Source organism: Eimeria necatrix, genomic scaffold (assembly GCF_000499385.1).
Source record: "Eimeria necatrix Houghton genomic scaffold, Enh_scaff5, whole genome shotgun sequence".
In the NCBI taxonomy this organism is placed as follows: Eukaryota; Apicomplexa; class Conoidasida; order Eucoccidiorida; family Eimeriidae; genus Eimeria; species Eimeria necatrix.
The window spans coordinates 223,835-242,539 of NW_013654378.1; the positions used below are offsets into that span (position 1 = coordinate 223,835).

General features: G+C 51.3%; 4 protein-coding genes across 4 annotated transcripts; 2 read left to right on the forward strand and 2 right to left on the reverse strand.

The window, feature by feature from the left end:
• Nucleotides 1–29: 29 nt before the first annotated feature.
• On the reverse strand, nt 30–3,792 carry ENH_00065780 (PAN domain-containing protein, putative; the record flags this gene model as incomplete). The annotated part of the gene is made up of 4 exons (XM_013581862.1): nt 30–256; nt 763–1,504; nt 1,840–3,428; nt 3,711–3,792. 4 exons carry the CDS (start codon nt 3,790–3,792, stop codon nt 30–32), a joined length of 2,640 nt encoding a protein of 879 aa, XP_013437316.1.
• A 1,690-nt stretch (nt 3,793–5,482) lies between these two features.
• Nucleotides 5,483–6,004, forward strand: ENH_00065790 (hypothetical protein, conserved; the record flags this gene model as incomplete). Its single annotated transcript, XM_013581863.1, has 1 exon — nt 5,483–6,004. One exon carries the CDS (start codon nt 5,483–5,485, stop codon nt 6,002–6,004), a length of 522 nt encoding a protein of 173 aa, XP_013437317.1.
• A 5,856-nt stretch (nt 6,005–11,860) lies between these two features.
• On the forward strand, nt 11,861–13,951 carry ENH_00065800 (protein kinase, putative; the record flags this gene model as incomplete). Its single annotated transcript, XM_013581864.1, has 4 exons — nt 11,861–12,161; nt 12,654–12,861; nt 13,002–13,142; nt 13,465–13,951. 4 exons carry the CDS (start codon nt 11,861–11,863, stop codon nt 13,949–13,951), a joined length of 1,137 nt encoding a protein of 378 aa, XP_013437318.1.
• A 1,002-nt stretch (nt 13,952–14,953) lies between these two features.
• ENH_00065810 (hypothetical protein, conserved) lies at nt 14,954–18,424 on the reverse strand (the record flags this gene model as incomplete). The annotated part of the gene is made up of 5 exons (XM_013581865.1): nt 14,954–15,750; nt 16,053–16,271; nt 16,497–16,617; nt 16,963–17,046; nt 17,648–18,424. The coding sequence occupies 5 exons, from the start codon at nt 18,422–18,424 to the stop codon at nt 14,954–14,956; spliced, it is 1,998 nt and encodes a 665-aa protein (XP_013437319.1).
• Nucleotides 18,425–18,705: the final 281 nt, after the last annotated feature.

Genomic DNA, 18,705 nt, shown 5'->3' on the forward strand with positions numbered 1-18,705 from the left:
GAGTGAGAGGTATAAACAGAGGCGCCTTGTTAAAGCGCAGCAAGAGCAGCCAGCAAAGCAACGAGAACGAGAGAAGGCGTCTGCGTTGCAGTGCTGTTACCCCAGGGCCACCAGCTTCCTCTCTTGGTTGTCGTTGTTGTTGTTGTTGTTGTCGTCGTCGTCGTCCCTATCCCTCCTGAACCCCCAGTATTATCATTGCCACCGCCGCCCCAGTCGCCTCCCGAGCCGCCGCCGTCCCCCCAGCTGGGCCATGTGACTGCACAGACATGAAGAGAAGTACAGAAACAAAAACTACACTAACAGAAACGAACAGGGGCTGCGACGCGTAAATGCAAATATGTGGGCGCATAGGGGCCGACAGAGACAAACCGAACACGTAAATATGCATGTAAATGAGACAGAATGAAGCAAATAGAAAGACGAAGAAAAACAGGAAAGGGAGAAAGAAAAGTACACGGCAAGGCAGATTGTACGAGCATGTCCACAGATTTAGTTGCAAGCCACAATTTAAGTCGCCCTGCATTTGGCATCATGCGTGAGCTGTGGCCCTGTCATTTGTCTTGCAGCCAAAATTACATGAAGACAAACACGAACAGAAGCAGAGTTCTCGCAGAGGTGGGCTGCTGCCGCTGCCTAGCCCAAGCTCAAGATCTATTGTTCCCCTTCTCTACATTCTGACGCCTAGCAGCAGCAGTTCCGGCCGCTGCTGCTGCCTGCAAACCACCTTAGCCCCACGGGGAGAGCTGGGTGTGCTACACTTACACGAAGACGAAGTGCTGGTGGACTGGGTGGTGGTGTCAGTGACTGTCTGGCACTGCTGCCCCGCCCTCTTGTAGACCTCGATGGAGTTGATGTCCCAGTAAGCTTGCGTGAACTGGCCCGGGTTCTTGCGGACATAGTTTTCGCAGTCCGCAAGGCCGTTGCCAGGACAGCCGTTGGCCGTCGTGAAGTTGTAGCCGGAGTAGCCCCCGCAGAAGGTGGTGTTAATGACTATGCGCTGCTCCTTGAAGTACTCATAGCCGTCGCAGTTGGAGCCGAAGGTGAAGTACGCAAGGGGCTTCTTGGTCCAAAAGTCCGGCGTGGGCTGTCCACTAGTCAGGTCCGCAGGTGCCTCTTGGCGAGTGAAAAACCAGATGCGGATGTACTTGGCGTGGTGCAGCTGCATCACGTAGTAGCCACCCCCCTTGTTGTTCAGGGGCGCCCCGTAGGCGTCCTCGTAAGACTCTATGGAACATCCCGTGTTGTCTGGAGTTGCCAAGTTCCAGCAGTTCAAGGCGGGACCGCTGGCGGTTTGGCTCCAGGCGCCGTTGAAATTGCTGGTATCTGCGGGCATCACGCAGCCCTCTTTTGTGTGCAAGGCGGAGTGTGCGTGGTCTTGCAGATTGGCCCCTTCTATTATGTCGATCTCTCCCGTATCTGGCCACGGCTCCCACCCCACTGTCCAGAACGCAGGCCAGGTGCCGCACCCAGTTGGCATGTGGTTCAAGTCCAACACCCACAAAGCCTGAACAGCAGCAGCCGCCGCGGCAGCAGCAGCAGCAGAAGCAGGAACCCTTGTGTTTGCGCCTGCATGCGTACTGCAGGTACAAATGAGTCTGTGTGATGGAGACACAGAAGAAACAACGGTAACGAAACGGGAAGACAAGGGAAAGGCACGGAGAAGCTGCGATAGAGAAAGAAAAACGATATTAAACACAGGGGCAGCTTAAAGCAGTGAAAGCGTAACATACAAAGAGATAGAGAAACAGGAAAATCACATTCAACAGAGAGACAACTTAAAGCAGTGAAGGCGCAATACAGAAAGAGAAAGACATTAGCAGCCCCTTATGCTATTCTTACGTCGTCCCAACCCTTCTGTGAGGTCAACCTGATCGACTTCCTCCCCTGCCCGTCCCCTAAGGTCTCCGTGGTGTCCGCCAATATTTGTATTCTCCCGTTGCTCATTACCTTGATTAAATTGTATTTTTGAGCATCTGCCTGTCCCACATATTGCACAGTGCCACCAGTCGGGTCCCCCCACTCAAAAAAGAAAAATTTCGCAAGGTTCAGGAAATCGTCGCCCATATACGTGTCCTGCAGGCTGTATGAGTCGGAGCACTGCTGGGCCCGGTGCGCCAGTCTTGCGGGGGGGCCCGATCGCCCTAGCGGGGGCCCTCTAGGAGCCCTCCTTGGGGAGCCAGCAGGCGAGGCAGCGGAGGATGTGTGGGGGCCCATAGATATCGATGAGCCCCCAGTCTTGCCCGCTGACTGTTTGTTGCCTCTAGCTGCTTCTCTTGTTGTATATGCTGCTGCGGGTGCGTGAGAACTTGCCTTGTGGTGCCCCAAATACTGGAGCTCCCCTGGGACCCTACAATTGACTTGCGCTGTGAGGGCCCCCCTGTGGGAGTAGAGAGAGAGGGTTGTGGTTTCGTCTTGTTTCTCTGTGGCTATGTAATGTTCACAAAGAGCTACAAAGGGAGGAGAAGAGCTAGACAGCGCATAGGAAAAGTAAGCGCACCCCGGCAGGGAGGCGCATTGGGCCTGGCACTCCTTGGCAGTTGTTTTGGAACTGGATGCTGCTGCTGCACCCCTTAAACGCTTGTTGAACACGAAGCAGCTGCCCTCGAACACTTCTTTGACCGTTTTTTCTTCGGTCTTTTCTTCTGCGGTTGGTAAAGCCAGGGGTTGGTTATCCTGCTTGCCGCCTGCTGCTGCGTTCCCAGCAGATTTTGCATTTTCTGCTGCTCCCGTTGCTACTGCGGTTTCCACTGCTGATACAGCAGTTTCTGGGGGTGATGTTTCCGACGGTAATGGTTTAGGGTCTTGTGCGAATTCTGCTGCTGCCGTAATTGCTTCTGGGTCTGCTGCCAATTCTGCTGTTGCTGCGGTTACTGGCATTGGGTCTGCTGCCAGTTTTGCTGTTGCTGCAGTTACTGGCACTGGGTCTGCTGCCAGTTCTGCTGTTGCCGCGGTTAGTGGCATTGGGTCTGCTACCAACTCTGCCGCTGCTGCGGTTACTGGATCTGGGTCTGCTGCTAATTTTGCTGTTGGTGCTGTTACTGGCTCTACGTCTGGTGCTGATTCTGCTGCTGCCGCTGTTACTGGCTCTGGATCTACTGCCAATTCTGCTGTTGCTGCTGCTGCTTCTGAGTCAACTGCCAATTCTGCTGCTGCTGGTGTTTCTGGGTCTCCTCCCACTGTTACTCGCGGATTTTCTGCTGGACTACCAGGCCCTTCAGAGTGGTGCTCTGGTGTTTGGCTAATGCTGCTGCTGCTGTTGCTGCTGTTGCTGTTGTGTTGGTTCTGGCTGTCTTGTTTATCTAAAGGGTCCTGCGTGGCTTGAGGAGCTGGTTCTGTTTCTCTATCTTCGTCTCCATTCATTTTTTCTGGTTCTTCTGTCACTGCCAAATCGGCCGCAAACGGTGCGGTTTCAGCTTTCCCGAAAGCGCCTGCAGGACCAGCAGCAGCAACAGTTGCAGCAGTAACAGCACCGCTAGCAGCAGCAGCAGCAGCTGCAAGGAGGCCTATGACCGGGGAAAACGAGTGGTAAAGGACACCCTTTCGTCCCTCAGTTTGAAGAATAAACTGCTTTCCTATTCGCTTTCTCCATTCTTTCCAGACGTTTATGTTCGTTCTCATATCTTTGTATGTGTGTGTGTGTGTCTAATCTCCACAGTGATGCCGTCAAGCTGTTTCTGTCTTTGCATAGAGAAGAGTTCCTTAGGCGATACCTGCCGCTAGTGTTACCTTATTTTTCTGTTTTTTGTCTCTGTCGCTAGTGCTTTCTTCTTTATCTCCTTTTTTCTCTGTCATTTCTTGCTGATCTCTTTCCTTCACGTGTGTGTCTTTTCCCTGTTTGTGTGCACCCTCGCAGCTCCTTTTTGCTTCTGCGTTTCTTTTTTTACTTTTTTTGTCTTATGCTGTCAGCCCTTTTTCCTACTATTTTAGCGCATTTCACTTTTTGTCTCGGTCTAATTCTCTAACTACTTTGGCGCCCTTCTCTCTACTTTATTCTTTCTTGTCTAAGTCCTACACTTGTGTGTTTGCATCCCTTATTTTTGTCCTTTTCAATCTCTATCTATCCCCGTCTTTTTGTACGTAGTTCCTTCAGATGTAATGATAAAAGCAAATGATTTTCACTACAACTAGGTTTCTTGTTTCCCTGTACCACTGGCGCCACATGCAAGCCCTGTTCCCTTACCTGTAGCTGCTGCTAACGTAGTCTCCTGCTCGCTCCCCGAAGCTGGTTGCTGCTGCTGCAGGAACAGCAGCAGCACCAGGTGCAGCAGCAAGAGCAGCGCATCTTGTGTGCTGCGCCGTCGCATTCTGCAGTACACCTTGCATGCAGCCGCAGTAGAAGTTGTAGTAATACCGGGACCTACTCAACTTCCAGCCGTTCGCCCGTTTAATGTAAAAAAAGGTGGCTCTTGACAATATATACTAAGTGTGTAACTTTCGTGAACAATGAGTGGGAAAAACAGTCAGCTGCTTCGCTCTCCGGTCGCAAACTCCATATGTCTAAACATTTAGAACTTTGCCGTAAGTAAATTCGTGCAGGTTTTTGCAGACATGTGTGTAAAGTTGCGCAGTGGTTCTCTAGACAGGCACTTAAAAGCTGCACACAACCATGGTGCATGCGTACGATGGCAAGGGTTGCCTCACTGCATGCGCAAATGCATTAACCAGGGAAATATATGAATTAGCTGCGCTTAATGCATCTTTTGTGTTTAAGTTGTGCTACTGCACTTTTTTCGCCGCTGCAGCCGCTCCTCGCCGCTGCGCCGCAGCTGCTGGGCGTGTACACTGGATGTACAATAAAATGCGGATTAGTTTGCTTTGAAAGAAATTAGCAGGCTCAATAAATACTTTTGCACCTAATAAGACCGACTACTTCTGCTGCTGCCGTCAGAAGCAGCGAGCAGCTCCTGGTTGCTACTGAGCGAAGGCAGGGGCTGTGTGCGGCGTACGCTAAAGCAGCTGTATCTGCTGCCTAGACTGAAATCCAGAGCTCTTGTTTCCTGTAATTTGAAATAAATTCAACAAATTAGAGTTAATGGGGCAGGGTTTTGAGTTTAGGGTCAGCCGTCGCTCACCTACAGCCGCATGCAGCAGGCGTTGCTGCAGCAACAGCCGGAGGAGTGGGGATGGTGAGACTCCGGGGAAGCAGCCGCTCGCTTACTACTCTTTGTTTGCTTATAATGGCTTCTAAACTTTAGGCTATGTTAGTAGAGCTTTATTTTAATCTTTGAGCCCTATTGGTTCTTCTTTCTCGGCTTGCAACCGTTGTTTCTTCATTGCATCGAGGAGGTGCTGTTGCTACTGCTACTGCTGCTCGTCGGGCGACCCAGGATCCCCTATTCTTCCTGTTCTTGCTGGCGGCCTTCAGTTATCCCTTCAATATCAGTTGTTTTGAGGCTTAACTTAGCGCATCTATTTTGCTTCATTGCCGGCTAAAGCGCCGCTGGTACCTCCGGCCCCCTCTCCCCCTAGGCCAGTGAGAAGGATGGTTTGTTCGGCGGCAGCAACTGCGGCACCTTGTTTGCTTCTCTTGCTGCTGCTGGCCTTTAGCAGCAACGATGTAGCGGCAGCAATCGAGCACTCTCCGGAGTCCTCGCCGCTGCCCCAGCTGCAGGATGCAGATGTGGCTCTGTCGGGCGCAGGTGGTCTTGCAGACCCCGTAGCAGTAGCAGGGGGTGATGAAGAAGAGACAGCGCCAGAAGAAGCAGCAGCACCAGTAGCAGCAGCCGCAGCTGGCCTGGATGAAGCCCACGATGAGGATGACTTCGTAGACGACAGCAGCAGCCGCCGCGGCGGCGATCGCCCGCGCACGACGAAGCGCCTGTACACTACAAAGCGCAGCATGCGCCCTGGGGGCTCAGCAGCATCAGGCCAGCTAGCAATGGGCAAGTACCTGTCACTGGCCCTGCTGCTGCTCGCCGCCAGCGTCTTCATGGGATTCCGCACCAAGCTGTTTCCAGTGGAGGATGAGGAGGAGGAGGAGGATGAGGGGGAGGACGAGGCCTAAAGCAGGTGCGAGGTTGGATATATTAGGCGAGCCCCACCGCATGCTGCTGCGGCTGCTGCCGCAGCTGCTGTCCGTGAGGGTGCTGCATCGGAGGCGGCTGCGAAGCAGGCTGCGAAGGCTGCGACAGTGCCGGAAAGGCGCAGCGGCAAACATAGCGGCAAGCAGCGGCAGTAGTAGCACGCAGCTGCTGCGTGCACGCAGACACTGGGAGGTCCATTTGAAAGCAAGTCCAGATTGCAGCAGCAGCAGCAGCAGCGGCTGCAAGGAAATGACGAATACACCGGGAAAGGGTTTGGTTGGATTGCGACAGTCGGCCGCTGCCTGTGGGGCCCTCAGCTGTAGGCTGCTATTTTGCACAGCCCCAGTGGGGAATTTCCTGCTGCTGCTGCAGCGGCTGGTGCCGAGAGTGCAGCAGCAGGCGCTGCTGCTAGATGCGTGCGCAGAGGGGTATGCATGAGTGGCTTCGGGTGTATGGCCGGCGTGCATGCATGTATGCGTGCATATGTCTCTGGCATGCAAAATGCATGCGCGGCAAACATGCATGCATATATGCGGCCACTGCATGCGGCGGAATGCATGCAAGAATCCACCTGTGCTGCTGCATGCATGCGACTGTCTGCATGCGAGCAAATCCATGCTATAGTAGGACGCAAGCAGTTGCACCCATGAGAGCTGTTGGCAGCCGCACTAGGGCTGGCAGTAGCCCCTTTTGTATTGGATATGCTTGTGGAAGAGGAAGACAAGGGATGAATAGATGATCAAGCCGGAAACAAATGAACACGAAAACAAAGGAGGGCGGATGCCGACTGCATATTTGCACTATTTATTTCTACAAGTGAACTCTACTGCTCTAAGTTCTTCTACTGTTTTTTCTTTTTTCTGTCGCTCGCTGGGTACGACAGGGTAGCAGCATTAAGTTGTTTCCAGCAGCAGTATGTGCGTATCAAATGTCTTGCAAATAAAGATCTGTCGAGGTACTTGTGTGCGTGTATATATGCGTATCGGTGCAAATGCGTCTTTCTACTTTTATTAATTATAAATCTTTTGTGTGTAGCCCGTGTTGTGAGGACTGCAGACTGCAGGTGCTTCCCAAACTGTGTTCTTGAGTTAGCTGAAGTGGGGGCCGTGGTAGTGTCTGTGGCCGTATCTACGTTCGTAAGCAGCCAAACAATTTGCCCTTTTTAGTTTGATTTAGTCTTGGATGGCGTAGTTTTGAATGACTTCGTCTATTATGAAATCACGAGTCTACTGTGTAGGTCGAACGATTGAGCAGCAGTTACTGAATAGTGACGTGACAGCTTTGCGAAGATTTTTCGCAGCGGCGAATGCATATACATATTGAGCGCATCTAGATGTAGCTGATACGGTTATTATTGTACATTTTCTGTTGCACTTATCAGTGCACCTCAGCTACCATTACGCGGGGCACATGCGCATCCGTGGAACACAATTGCACCATTGTGTTAATTCTAGGATATCTGGGTAAGGGAGTAGATTAAATAGCAAGTACATCACTTTCTGAATGCGGAGATGTACATTCGTGTATACAGTGGCAATATTGAACTTTCTTGTGCACAGAGGATCCGCATGAGTGCATCGGAGAAAAGCCTCAGAAACAGAGTCTGAATATGAATGTTAAAATGGAAGTGCCTGGAGGGAGTATGAGTATTTACTGTGGGTGATTTTGTTAACACGTACGATTGCCCAAGACTTTCCCGATTGTACTAAGCCTGCTTTTCCTGTTCTTTTACTTTTACCTGTGGGTCTTTTTGTCCACTGATAACTTAACTGATGCACGGGATGCGTCTGCTTTTCTTCTACACACGAAATGCTATTGATAGCGTGGATATGACTCTAAATATGTGCGTGAATAAATGTATAAGCATGTAACACACTTGTGTTAATATATGTATGGACGTGTGGAAAGGTATGTGAGGCACGTATAAAGATACCTACATGAACATTGTATGCGTGAATCTAGGGCCGCAAATGGGAAACCGTGGCACGAGTTGCTCTAACAGCTCGTATTTTGTGTCATCTGCTCTCGGCAGCTTTCTATTGATTTTCTCTTTTGAAGAGCAGGGTCGAGTTCAGGTTGCACGGGGTGCGCATTCATGCATTTCAAGTATGCGCAGTGCAAAAGGATACACCGGCTGTGGAGTGTTGTGGAAGCTTGGTTCGGGCATAGCAGTGTCTCCTTGTGTTAGAAGAAACAGGTGAACCGAAAGTTCTTCGACCCGAGAGCTGCGCTGAGATAAAGAGGAGGTTAGGTAATATGCCTTTACTGCCGATCTTGCTTTTTCAGGTCGCCCATGAAAGTGATGAGTATGTGTGCTGAAGGTAAAGTACAGAATTCCCGATAGACAAAGTTCTCGATAGTCCATTCACAGCGTAGAGACATGCTTTTCGGCAAATGCGTTTGCCTCTTATATAGCATTCTTCTTTTCGGGCCTGTGTATATCATTCAATGTTCAAGTGCGGTTTCACTAAAGCTTAAATTTTTCTAGGGCGTTTAGGCCTCAATAATGAGCTTCCTGGTCATTGTTAGCTGTGCACAGACTGGCTATAAAGCGTGCGGCGAAAGTGTACCTCACAGCCTTTGTATACAGCTTCATGTAGACGTTTCTTTTCCTGTCACTTTCTTTGGCCGCATCCACAAGGGTTGTTCACGTCCGTATTCAATTTCATGTTGAAGCTGGGAAGGCAAGTTATGCATATTTAGTGCCATATACGGAGCACTACACCGTGACTAAATTTTCCATTCAGTATCATTACTACATTTTTTTCATTCTTTGAGGAAGGCAACAGCCAGAAAGAACGATGGCGGCGGGAATGTGCATGCGCAGCTGTGGCAGGTTCCAGCGTGCATGCACCTGCATGTACGTACAGGGCCCGAGGGAGGGGAATGTCAGAAATACTTAGTGCCTTTTATTTAGGGCCCCAAATATCGCAAACTAGAGAACTAAAAGAGCACCCAAACGCGGAGCGCCAAAGAGCAGCACGCGGCACGAAGCCTGCTCGTGCCAGGTGGCGAGCGTGGAAGCTCAGGGGCCCACATTCTCACCCCTTTTTCTTGCTTTTTCAAATTACAATGGTAATCGCAGTAGAACGAAGTACATCCCTCTGGTTTTTAGAGCTATCACACACACTGGATGTCGCAACAGGCCACGAACTTGCTACTGCCTTGGCTGCTCTGTGGGGGCAGTCAAGGGGAGCTCGCTGGGCTAGAGAAGGGTATACCCTTTTGAAAAAAATAAATACAGTGACATCAACACATATTTCAATTAGTTACTTCGGTACTTTCACGTGGGGTTTCCGTTCGCTCCCTCTCGACAGCGTCTGCCTGGGGCTGCCGCGGGTCCGCGTGGTGACCCTGGGATGGGCTATGCTGGCGCCTGGAGCGGCGGCTGGTCCTACGGAAGCGAGTGCTACAATCAATTAGTTGGATTATTTCTATATGTATACAGTGCAGCTTACCAAGATGGCCGTGTCGAGCTGCTGCTTGCTGACTACTCGCCATCGCTTCGCACACACCAAGCCGCATACCTGTAGATACAGATATGTGTGTTTGTAGTTCCTTTCATGGTGCGCAGCTGTACGTACCCCTGAGCACACAGAGCACTGATGCATATATGCTTTTTCCGTCCTTCAGAATGACCCGGAGGAAGTGCCTCCGGCTCCTCCAGACCGCCGGTGAGCGCGAGCTGCTTTTGCACTGTTGTCACGCACCACTCCCAACAGAAAAAGCATAGCTGCAATATAGGAGGACAAATTTAGTGCAGCGTGTATGCAATACTGCAAAGAAAGGCGGACGGAAGCTCTCCCTAACCAGCACAGCTTGCAGTAGTTCTAGTCACTTGCCTTTCCAGATAGTGAAGTGACTGCGCCCGCATGGAAGCGAATACAGGTTGGCACTCAAAGATAAGAAGAAATAACAGCAAAGGAACAGCATGCAGCGAGCCCCGCGAGTTTCAGTGCCATTCTGTGCACACACAGCAGCACCAGTAGCTGCAGCGACGAGAGTGCAGCAGCTGCAGCTGCAGTCTAGCTGGTGTTCTTGCTCCTCTCACACTTCTTCTTCTTCAGCTTTGCCTTGGAAAAGGCCGAAATAGAACTGTATAATTGAGGGCTTTGGGGCTAGGATTAAAACTTAAGGTTTTCTTGATACGTAAAGTGCGTCGGGAAAAACGCGGCTACAACGTAGGGGTCGTTGAAGTTTACTTTGCGCAGTCCTGCCGAAGAGAAGGGCGGAGTCTCAGGGGCCCCTGGGGCCTCTGGAAACCGCCCGCCGGTGCTGAGGAGCTTGTCTGATGAAAAGGAGCTGTTCTTACCCCCTCAACCCCCTCTGGACATGAATTCAAAAACAAATAAGGCAGACGGAGCGAAAACAATACCACAAGCGAACTTAACCCTTGTGAGCCGCTTTAAATGACACATGGTGTCTTTCCTGGTGCTTGTCTTTGTTTTGCCAGCGATATTCGCCTTTTGTCTCTCTTTTCCAGTGCTTAACTTGTTTCGGGCTGCCTCAAGTTCCCTTGGCATCCCTGCCTCTCTTTCTCCTTCCTCGTGTTGTCTTTCCGCACTTGCTTATTGTTATTTTCGCCGTATCTCTTGAATCAGTCGAACAACTAAAGTAAACAAATATTTACTCGCATATGCATATTGGTACTTACTTTTGTGGTTTTATAGCCGTATATTCATATTTTACGGAAGCGAGTAGCAACATATGTGAATGTGCAGTCTGCGGTGTCCACGAAAGTGCCGCGTCTGAATATGTATAGGCATACTCATCTTTGCACAAAAATACGCCTGCCGAAAAAAGCTAAATCTGAAAGGGAACACTAAATAGTATGTGGCAGCCTCTAGACAAACATGCGCTTACTCGCTTCACTTCTATTAGCGTACCCCCGTACCCGGCCCTCACAAGAACCCGAACTCTTCTCATTTGGCGTATTGTACTTATTGCAGAACGGAAGTCCAGGGGAATCCCAGAGAAATAAATTTGCCGACAGCTTTGCTTTGGGGCCCGTGCTAGGCAAGGGAGCCTATGCACCTGTGCACCTTGCTGTGCATAAAGTAAACAGTAAATAAATAAGACAAACGTAACTGTCCCCGCAAGTATCCACATTCGTGCATGAGTTGTATGCCTATTGTGTATATCGGTTTTCTCTGCACCTGCTTGCACATAAACGGGAACAACTCACTCACAAGTTTTCAGCGTTAAAGAAGGACCGGCTTAAATAAAGGTATCAAAGCAGGAGAAGAGCCTCAATTACAAAGAGAAGGAGAAATAGAGAGCAAAAAACACGGCACGCAGAGATACAAGCAAACAAGCGAACAAGCAAGCAAGCAAAGACAAACCCAGAAAAGACACTGGCACCGGCGCATGAGCTTCCATGCATTCACAGCAGTCTAGTATATGCAAAGGCCAGAACATTCTAAACGTGTCGCCTCCGCTCAGTAGTAAAGAATAGCGCTCACCCATATATCCATTGTGTTTGTACGCATTCTAAGTTCTGTGCAAACACATACACAGGTGCCCAATAGGTAATATGTCAGAATGCAAGCACAGTTATACTGACGATATTAGAATGCGACTGCATCTATACGTGCATATGTGCACATACATGAACTGTATGCAACTATGTGCGAGCAGCATAAACACAGCTGAACTGTAAGGAGGGGAAGACGATCCATATACACCCCACATCTTCCCTCGCCTACCCTGAACCCTTAATCCGTGCAGGGGAGCACGCATGCAGGCGGGCGAGCTTGTATACACTGTATATGATTTGCTTGCTTTTGTAGGCTACCGGTAAATCTGTGGCTGTGAAGATCTACGAAGGCTTTCGTCAGATGGAGCGGGAAAAGCGCGCGCTGATAACTCGAGAGGTGCAGATAATGCGGAAGTTGCAGCATGAGAACATTGTCAAGTACGGGGGCAGCTTCAACGAAAGCCAGGCGCTGTACATAGTCATGCAGCACCTCAGTGGGGGCTCCCTCTACGGCCTCGTTCGCAGCAACCCCAAGGGCAAACTCTCAGAGGCCAGCGCCCGCAAGCTCTTTCTTGATGTCGCGAGGGGCGTAGCCTACCTCCACTCCCAAAGCGTTGTCCACAGGGACTTGAAGCTAGAGAACATGCTGCTGGATGATAGAGGTAGGAAGCATGCAGATTACGCTTGGCGGTGGCGGCCTGCACTCTTGCTTGCTTAGGCGTGTCTTTGCTTCTCTTTGCCTGTATCTCTCCTGCTCAGCCTTTGTCTCGACGTATCTCTCACTAATCCCCCACAGACTGACTTCGCCTTTGCGTCTGTCTTTGTCCCTCTTCCACCTTATCTTATCTCCTCACTTTCTTCTTCACCACGAACATTATCTTTTGAAGAGGCCCACACATGTCTATCTTACCCATTAATTGCCCACAGACTCGCAGGAAGAGCACCTGAAGCCTCAAAAGCGGCCTACACAGCTAACCACTAGCCATAGCTAGGCACCTAGTTAGCTTAGGTGGTTTTCAAGCTGTTCAACTAGCTGACTAACTGGAGTGTGCGGCTGATGATAAAGCCAAAGGTGTGAATGGATCTGTTTGAGTACAATTACTATTACTACACTGCCGTTGCTTCCGCTTTTGCTGTCAACACGGCTGTTTTAGGGCGAGTGCGTCTGATCGATTTTGGATTTGCAAGTTTGCTGAGGCCTGGGGTCAAGTGCCGTATGGCATGTGGGACTCCGTCGTATATGCCACCAGAAATATTGAAAAAGAAAGAATATGAGGGTCCCGCAGCTGATATGTGGTCTTTGGGGGTGGTGCTGTACGCCATGCTACACGGCTGTTACCCCTTCAAAGGCCAGAAGCCCGAGTAAGTGTTCGCCACCTTATCCGGTGAACAGGAACTTTGAAGCTGTGGGAAGGGGCGATGGGAAAAAGGAAATAAGACCAAAGACGGGGCAGGGCTGCTTAAAGACGTACCAGCCTGGTTGTTTATTGTTTTCACTACAGAGAGCTTTACGCAAACATAGCAGCCGGGGAGTACGTGGTGTCTCAGTCCCTCAGCGCTGAAGTGAAGGCGCTGCTGCAGGGCCTCTTGTTTTTAAACCCTGAGGGCAGACTCAAGGCGGAGCAAGTGCTATCCAGCCCCTGGTAATGTCTGCTGCCGCTGCTGCTGTTGCTGCTTGTGCCCCAGCTGCTTCTGCTGCCACTGTTGTCTTGGCTTTTGCTACTGCTCATTATGCTTCCACTGCAGGCGTATGCCCGTGATTGATCAACTGTATGCATGCGTGGATAGAGGCATGCATACGTCGTTACTTTGATTTTTTTTCTTTGTGTTACTCTGCGCCTCAGCTTCTCTTACTTCACATTTTCGGCTTGTCTGTGTGCATTTGTGTTTGTATGTCTTTTTCAATTACTTTTATTCCCGTCTCCTCTGCCAATAGCTTCCACAGTGTGTAATGTCTGTTTGCAGGCTAACGGCCCCCGCCGACTATGGGGTGGGCATAACCCCGTCTCACTCTCGCAGTGACAGCAGCAGCAGCAGAACACCAAAACAACACGGAGGCGAGGGACACCCGGACCCCAAGGCTCCTAACAGTACCACCAGGGCCTCGTCGCCCGCGGCGCAGCCCACATCACAGGGTCCTTGTCCCCCTTCAGCTGCTGCATGCTGTGCGCAGCCACAAACAAGTCCACTGGCCAACAAACAGAAGCCTCAGCAAGATACGCTTCAGCCGCCCGACCACAATAAGCAGCAGCAGCAGCCCCAGCAACAGACGAAGAACCGTCAACAGCACCAGCCGCCGTCACCGCAGCAACAGCAGCAGCAAGAGCAGCAGCAGCAATGTGGCTCTCAGCAGCCCTTGCCCGAGCCTAAACCGCATAGTCGCTTCCTCTCAAAGGTCTGTGAGATATTTGCGCCACCTGCGTCGCGGACGCAGCGGCCCCTGAAGCCTTAAGGGGTGCCTGGCTGTCTTTTAGCCTCTCTTTGTCTTTTTAACTGTCGCTCTTTGCAATTTATCTCTCTTTTTGTCTGCTTTTGTCCCCCGTTGGCCTGAGTTCTTCTCGGTGTTCTTTAAGCCTATTCTTATACACAGCACATCCGGACGGAATAGATAAATACGACAGAACAGAACACAGTCAAGTAGGGATAAAGCAGCCAAGCGAATTGCTACGAGGATAGAAACAGACAAAGAAATGAAGAGGGGGGCTTGCTGACAAAGAAATGTGAGCGCACTCAGAATCAGATGGAAACAGATATGACCGCGGAAAGAGGAGCAGCCAGCGCGACAGAAAAAAGCAGAGAAGCAGAAGAGTGCAGCCACAGAAGGAATCAGAAAGCAGCAACTAGATGCGCAGCACCTCGTGCAGTGGCGACTTTCCAACGAGATGCACAGCGCCTCCTGCAGTTGCACTTCTGCGCTTTGTGCCAGCTAGAAAACGTGAAAAAGCACAAAAGCACAAGTTCATGTGAGGCGCGTAAACCTTCAATGCGCCTCAGCTAATATCCTCCCTCTAAACTCTAGATCTCGCACTTGTAGGTGGACAGCAGCTTCGATTTGGCTGCCAGAAACGCTCTTCTGGAGCACGCATTGTGGGGGTACACACATTAGGAAGAAGAAAACTGGCTATGCAGAGAGCAACCGCAGATGCAGGGACACTAATTTTGTAATTGCAACTATAATTACATGCAGCCAAACATGATATTTCCGAGGACAGGTCGCTGAGCGAAAGCTCTCAATAAGATCGCGCCAGACAGAACCAGACACAGGGACAAAAAAGGGGCAGAAACCAAGACAAGGCTAAGAAGAAACACAAATTCAAAACACAGATACAGGAACAAGGAGACAGGCAGGGGACAAATGAGGTGTATTGAGAGGAAACAAGATCAACGGCAGCAAGTGAGACCCAACCCTACAATACCAAAAATGCACTTGTACAGAATATGCGTGAGAGGTGGTCTATGACCTCTTCTGTAGAAATGGGAAATGCGCAGGCTGCTGGCCAGCTAGTTGTTGCGATGGCTGCAGCTGCTGCAGCGGCACTTGCTGCTGCTGCGGCTGCTGGAGCAGCTGTTGGGGCTGCATGGACAACTGTTGCGGTTGCATGGGCAACTGTTGCAGTAGCTGTTGCTGCTGTAGCAGATGCTGTTGCAACAAATCCTGCTGAGAAACAGGCAGTGAGCGAGCGAGGCCGGAGCCTTGTACCACTGAATCGCTTTGTGCCACAGCGGCTGCTGCTGCCTGTTGCTGCTGCAGCGGCTGTCCCGACAGTGTGGGTTGCTGCAGCAGCAGGGGCGCCCCTAGAAGCGTCCCCTGCTGAACCATTGGGAGGGCATGAACACCTGCAGCTACTGTACCAGGTTGCTGCTGTTGCTGAAACTGCTGTAGTCTTGGCTGCTCCCGTATATGCATTACCTGCGGGACTTGCTGCTGTGAATGGTGCTGCATATGTTGGGGCTGCATATGCTGCTGCTGCTGCAACTGCTGCTGTATTTGTTGTTGCTGCTGCTGCATTTGTTGCTGTTGTTGTTGCTGCTGTAATTGCTGTTGCTGCTGCTGTATTTGTTGTTGCTGTTGTATTTGTTGCTGCTGTTGCTGCTGTAGTTGTTGCTGCTGTTGCTGCATTTGTTGTTGCTGCTGCTGCGCATTCTGCTGCTGCTGCTGCTGCTTCAGCGTTTGCTGCTGTTTCTCGTCTTGCTTACGCACTTCCTGTGCCGGCGGTGCCGTTCGCGCAGCAGCATTTGGTGCTAGAGTCCCTGCAGCAGTAATCACATGGACATACTGTGCGTCGATTGCCTGTCGGTCATGTGACCGAGTCTATCTGAGAATTTGAAATTACTGGGCAAGAAAGCAGAAACAACAAAAGCAAAAGCGGCACCCAAGGTCCGTAAAAAAGCGAGCGGTTCTGGACAGATGCAGCTCAAAAGCAGCTGATGTCGACGAACAGGCTAGAGCTCTATGTAACAGCAGCAGCAGGAGAAGCGGCAAAATCTGTTTCCGTAGTGAGGGCGAAGCAATACCAGGACGGCACGTCAGAGACAAACGCTTGAAAACTCACCAAGTGCGGGGACAGGCCCAGGAGAGGCACCAATAGCTGCTGTGGTTCCACCTGCTGTAGTACAACTAGCGCTCTGCGCAACAAGACCAGTAGCAGCAGCTCCCACAGCTGGCCCCGCAGCCGCCCGGTGCATCATATGCCGATCTGCTGCGTGTGATAGGTAAGAGAGAATCTGCGCAGAGTTCTTGCTGCCCACTGCAGAAGCAAGCTGTTGCAAATCTGAGCCGACGGCAGCAAACACAAACACAAGAATGGGCAGTAGCCCAAATCCTGTTGCCGGAGCAGTCAAGGTCTCTGAGAGGCATGCTTTCAATCGAGAGACCTACTGCAGCAGGCAAACGCGGGTCCGTCAAAAAGGGTGGGTTTCACTAGCAGCAGTTACTGCTACAGTTGCTACTGCGTGTTGGCAGTGCCTCTGCCCCTGCAGTGTCTGACGCTGTGTACCTTGTCCTGGGGTTCGGAGGGCATGGTGCAGGCGCTGCAGCTCCTCATGGCTCCAGAAGTCCCTGTTGGCGTAGAACGCTTGCTGTTGCGCCTCAGTGGACCCTTCAGTCGGGCCTCCGCGCTGTACATAACACCGCATACGCAAGCATGAAATAAGCATGCAGCGTGCTCGTGTACGGACGTCGGGGCCTAGCAGGCACTGCTTTTTCCGTGCCTAGGACAACCACTGCGCGTGTGCCATTGATTCAAAACTTGCTGCAGGTTCACTGGCAGCATCTCGTCAAGATAACAACCACCAGCACAAGCACCAATCTGGCAATAAGAAACAAAATGGGTAGCAGCCATACTAGTAGCAACAGCAATGGAACCGGCAGCACGAAGGCTACCAAAAGGTACAGTGAAGCAGCAACAAAAGGAACCAAAGCGGTAACACCAGCAATAAGAGCAACGCCAGAATCACACTCACGTGCTGATCTGCCAGCATTGCGAGAAAAAGAAGGTTTTGCTGCAGACGCTCAAAGTAGCAAAGCGCTTCCCCGTAGCGACCAACCTGCAGGCAAAGCGCACGCGAGAGCAAAACAGTTGCAGCGAACGTACCGACAATGACAGCAGCAGCAGCAGCATCAGCATGAAGGGTTAGAAGATGAACAGCTGCTGCAGGATAGGCTCCTGAATCTGCGGCTGTTCACTCGCTTGTTCCACTTGCTCTGATTCGCTGCTGTCAGTTTCCATGTGCACCAAGCGCCGCATGTGAGTGCACACACACATCCTGATGCATGTGTTTGCTGCAAGAGCGATAACTAGAAGGCCGGGGTCACCGAACACGCCCTTCCTCCTGCTGCGGTAGCAGCTGCAGCGGCAAGTGCAGCAGCTGCAGCTGCTGCGAGACGAGCGTGAGGATCGGGACAAAAGCCCCGGGCAGTCGTGACCAGCAAGCAGCCAAAGCAGTAGGGAAGAAGTAAGAGGAGGGAATAGACACAGATAGGAAACGCGGAGGTAAAACGGGGTAGAAGCAAGAAGCCACGACTCAACGGAGGCAAAAGGCGAGAGTCGAAGATGCAGACGAAAACAAAAGGGACGACAAAAAGAAAAGAAAGACGCCACGGTGGAAGGCAAGAATGGTGAGAAAGTGACAGCTCTCACGCTCTCACCGTCATATTTTCATGAACTGCAAACAACATGTGCTCGTTTTCTTTAAGTTTGCTTTCTATAAGCCGGCTGACAGCGAAGACAGAGGCACACAAATTGGCTGTCTCCATCTGTGCATCCGCCGCCTGCTGCTGCCGTCCCTCTTCTGTGTTTAAGTACGGCTCGTAGCGATACGGAGGCTCAGGCCGCAGCTCTGGGGGCTCCCGCAAAAACGCAGCTCCCTGAAGTTGCTGCTGTTGAGAAGTCTGCTGCGGCTGCTGGGGTCTGTTGGGCGGTCTGGAGACTGGCTGCTGAGCTGTTCCTGTTGCTGCCGCTGTTGGTGCTACTTCCGCCGCAGATGCTGCACGTGCCGCCTTGCTTGCCGCGGACAGCCTTGGAGACGTATCCCCTACTGCAGCAGCATGCTCTGTAACAGCAGCTGCTTCAGCAGGTGCTGCCTGAGCTCCAGTGGTGTCCGGACCAATCCTTGTTTGCTGTTGCTGCTGATCGCCTCTCTTATCTGTTTCCTCATCGTGAAAGCCAACACCGTCAACAAGAGCATCGAAAAACGCGTCAATGTCTTCAGGAGTTGTCATCATTACGGGTAATATGCTGCTGCTGCTGGTCCGCGAGCTGGTACTGGTGCTGTTGTTGCTGCTCTTGCCGCTACCAGTGTAAAGGTTGTCGCTGTTTTTGCTGTGCCTAATCGAGCAGAAGATTCTGCTGGTGTCAATGCGAATGCGCTGGCGCTGGAATGGATTCTTGGCTGATTCGAAGATGCTGCTGTTGCTGCTGCTCATGCAACCGGAGCTGCTTCTAGCGTAGGTGACGCTGTAAGTCTAGCGGCTACTCTTCTGGACCTGTTTCTTCGCCGTTTCTCTTGCTTCTTCTGCAGCTATTCCTGTCTCTGCCGCGGTTCATACTATTGCCGCTGGTGCTTGCGCCGCAACTTGAGTTGCTAGGGCTCCAGCCGCTGCTGCTACCCCCCAAAATGTGAAGAAACTGAGTACAGGTTTCTCGCAGTCTCTTGTTGCTGTTGCCCTTGTGAACGCTATACAGCGCAGAAGGCAGGGGCCCCTTT